This window comes from Ursus maritimus, unplaced genomic scaffold (genome assembly GCF_017311325.1).
Source record: "Ursus maritimus isolate PB19 unplaced genomic scaffold, ASM1731132v1 scaffold_2, whole genome shotgun sequence".
Taxonomy (NCBI): domain Eukaryota; kingdom Metazoa; phylum Chordata; class Mammalia; order Carnivora; family Ursidae; genus Ursus; species Ursus maritimus.
In genome coordinates, this window is record NW_024424452.1 from 40,296,046 (window position 1) to 40,299,572 (window position 3,527).

At 67.1% G+C, this 3,527-nt stretch overlaps 1 protein-coding gene across 2 annotated transcripts in view; it reads right to left on the minus strand.

Annotated features, from left to right (window-relative positions):
- Positions 1-3,527, minus strand: part of PBXIP1 (PBX homeobox interacting protein 1) — a 10,888-nt gene that overhangs the window by 2,574 nt on the left and 4,787 nt on the right. The window contains exons 6-10 of one of the 2 annotated variants that reach the window (XM_040635728.1): positions 2,474-2,707; positions 2,347-2,370; positions 1,981-2,060; positions 1,766-1,879; positions 32-1,248 (exon numbers count right to left, since the gene is read on the minus strand). In XM_040635728.1, the coding sequence (XP_040491662.1) occupies positions 32-1,248; positions 1,766-1,879; positions 1,981-2,060; positions 2,347-2,370; positions 2,474-2,707 (1,669 nt within the window). The remainder of the gene's footprint in view (positions 1-31; positions 1,249-1,765; positions 1,880-1,980; positions 2,061-2,346; positions 2,371-2,473; positions 2,708-3,527) is intronic. The other variant, XM_040635729.1, reaches the window with a different exon arrangement.

Sequence of the window (3,527 nt, forward strand, 5' to 3'; positions counted from 1 at the left end):
CCCCCCTCCACCCCCGGGCCCAGCCGCCCACCTCTTCTTCAGTGCTTTGTCTCCAAAAAAGTGGCTAAAGATGAAACTCTCAAAATCATCCACCTCGTCATCATCACCAGTCTGTCTCACAGCCACCTCCTCCAGGCTGTCCTCCAAGGCATCCACAAAGTCCCGGAAGCGCAGGCGGTCGTGGCGGAAGATGCCGTCCTCGCCGAAGTAAGCAGGCGAGAGGGGCAGCTCCTTGGTCAGCTGCCCGGCCCAGGGCAGCCGCGCCAAGTAAGTCGTCAGCAGAGAGGCCAGCTCCTGATGCCGCACCGGGACCAGCTCCACACCAAAGGCCAGACCCTCCTGCCGGGCACACTCGTGCACGCCTGAGCAGCCCTGGGGCGCCCGGTACTTGTGCCTCGACAGCCCTGCCCACAGTGGCAGGGGCTCATGCCCGTCTTTAGCCCCCTCTTTCCACTGAGGGTGCTTCTGCCTGTCCGCGGAGGAGCGCGGGCTCCCACTCTTCCTAGGGGGCTCCTTGGGGCCCTGTCGCTTGCCATCCTTCTTGCTGCCCCGCTCCCCCTCCCGTGGCTTACCCTCCTCCTTCCCCCTCCCGGCCAGCTCCCTGTCCTCCTCACCCTGCCAGCTCTTCTTTCTTTCCCTGCCAGACCCCTCCTTCTTGTGCTTCCAGGGCTCAGCGCTGTGGTCCCCCGGCCCATCCCGCCACTTCTCCTTTCCACTCCCTTCCCTGGAACTCTGGAAGCGGGCCTCTGAGGCATTGGCACGGACCCCAGGGTGCTGGCCCCATTTCTCCAGGCCCTGTAGCTTCTGGGCCAGTCTGTGGCCCAGCTCGGTCAGGCCAGCACGCGCTGGGTCCCCTCGGCCCGCGCCCCTCAAGCTCTGCTCCAGGTCCTGCTGCACAGACCCCAGCAGCTGTCGCTGCCTCTCCAGCTCTTGCCTCAAGGCCCGGGCCTCAGCCTCTAGCCGTTCCTTCTGCTCCAGGAAGCCAGGCCCTGGCTCCTGCTCCCTGGGGCCTCGCTCCTCGGCAACCCTGCCACCCTGAGGGCCCATGCCCCAGCCGGAGCACACCCCGTCAGGGCCCCGGACGCAGTCCGCCTCCAGCCCCTGCAGCCGGGCCCGCAGCTGCTGTAGCTCTGACTGCAGGGCGCGCTGGGAGGACTCGCCCCGCCGCAGGGCCCCGCGCAGCCGGGCGTTCTCCTCTGCCAGCTCTTGGGGCTGCTGCATCAGGCTCTGAAGCTCCTCCTTCTGGGCCTGGGGTGGAAGGGGCCACAGGAGGTCCTGTCAGGGCCGGCCCAGGGCCTCCTACCCCCTCCCGGGGCCTGGCCACTCAGAGAGTTTGGTTCTTCTCCTCCTTGCCCCCCACAACCTGCCCCAGAGCCTGGGACCCCCAAATTCCCTCACAGACCTCGGCTCCCGTGTCCTACAAGCACACACTTCGATTCACCTGAGACGAGCCAAATGTGGCCCTCCCTGCCCTTCCCGCCTCCTCCGCCCGGAACAGAGAGTGTTAAGTGATCACGCGCTGCCCTCCCTTGGAGCCCAGGCAGGTTCTCGCATTGCGCCAGGCAAACCAGAGCCACCAGTCGGCGTGGGCGAGCCTCGGGCAACGGGCACGGGGACCTGGGCCTGGGCCTGGGCTTGGGCGGGAGGAGTGTGAACAGGCTCTCCAGGGGCCGAGAGGGCTGAGGTGGGGGTGAGCAAAGACAGCTCCGGGGTAGGACACGAGGCCGGCACCTGGCTGAGGGGGCGCCCTCCCGCACGTGCGCACCTGCAGCTGGGCCTGCAGCAGCCGGATGTCCTGGTTCTCCTTGGCCAGTCTGTCCAGCAGCAGGGCCATGCTCTGCAGGCTGGGGACGCTGTCAGAGGGTCCCGGGGCCCCATCCTGAGGGCAAAGGAGCCAGCGATGCCCTCCTGCCCCACGGCCCTGGCGGCCCTGGATCTCCCCAGCAGGCCCCGCCCCGCTCTGGGCACACGGGAGCATACCTGCCCATCCCCCGCAGCGTCCAGCACCTCCGTATCCAACCCCGTGTCCGGGAAGACCGGTTCCACTTCCTCCACGGGCCCTACAGGAGGGCCAAGTCCTGCACTGCCCCAGCGCACACCAGACCCCTCCCCTGCCCACTCCCTCCCCTCCACACATTCACGCAGTCGCCCTCCTGCCCCGGACCTGGACCCCACAGCCAAGACGGCCAGCAGGGAAGGGGCCCAGTGTCCGCACGAACAGCCAAAAGGTCAATCACTGAGTCACGGATGGCCAGCCCCAGCACCCCGACGTCCACCCCAGAGAACTGCGCCCAGCAGCCTCCCTCAGGGCCCAGCAGGGACAAGCCAGGCCCCGTCCCCACTCACCACTGTCCCACTCCGACAGACCACCTGAGATGGAGACAGTGCAGTGTGGTGAGGCCCACAGAGGACGGGGGCGGGGGGGGGGCTGCGGTGTAGCAGGCAGGGCCCCAGCAGGGGAGGTGCCACTCACCAGAGCAGAGGAAGATCCCCAGGCCCAGCAGAACCAGGGCCCCAAGGAGGCACAAGTTGAGGGAGATGCCCAGCTCCCAGCCTGCACCCTCGCCTCTGGCCTGGTCCTCCAGGCCCAGGGGCCCCACAGGCTGAGGGGCGCTAGGCTCCCGCCCCCGCCGTCTCCGCAGACCCTCCACGTCCATGTCAGTGTCGTCCTCGCTGCTGGAGCAGCGGGTCTCCTCCCTGGACCACGCTGGAGCAAGGGACGCGGACAAGGCAGTGAGGGAACCGGAGAACGACGCAGGCAGAGACCGCAGGCGGGGACGCGTGGGGACCCTGGTACGTCCACCTGAGCAGCTGTGACTGCCCCGCCCAGGTGAGTGGGGGGCACCAGCCTTTGGATCTGCAAACTCAAGGAGCAGCCCTACCCTCAATCAGCCCCCTTCCTCCCCCACGTGCCTCACCTCAAGCTCCCTCGGCAGCTCCCGTCCGCCTGGCCACTGCCTCTCGGGCCCTCCTGGCTCTTCCTGGCCTAAAGGTGGGAGTGCTTGGGGGACTGGCCATCTCACTGCATGCTGTCACCCCCACCGCCGACTTCCTAGCCCCCAGCCAGTAGCTCCTGACCTGGATGACTGCCTGTTGTCACCAGGGACCAAACTCTCAGCACACTGTCCTCCACGCTGGTTCTCTTCTGGGGTCCGGCCCCCGCCCCACCCCCACACAGAGAAAGCACCACTGCTACCATCTGGCTGCCTAAGCCCTCCCTGTTCACCTCACACCCAGACAACTTGACACCACGTGCCTCAAATCTGCACTTGTCCCCTACGTGGCCCCAGCCTCTCCCTCCACCTGTCACCCCTCAACACACACGGGTTCATATGCTGCTCCTTAGCGCAGGACAGGTGGCCCTATCACTTTGCAGATGCTACAGCCTTGGCCCGGAACATTCTCTTCCTCCGACCCCACTGACCCAGAGCCTGCTGTCTCTCAAGGCTGCGCTCCACATCCCCTCCAGTGTGAACCGTTCCCCAAGCGCACCCGCCCCCTCACCCTTCCCTCAACCTGCCCCCCCC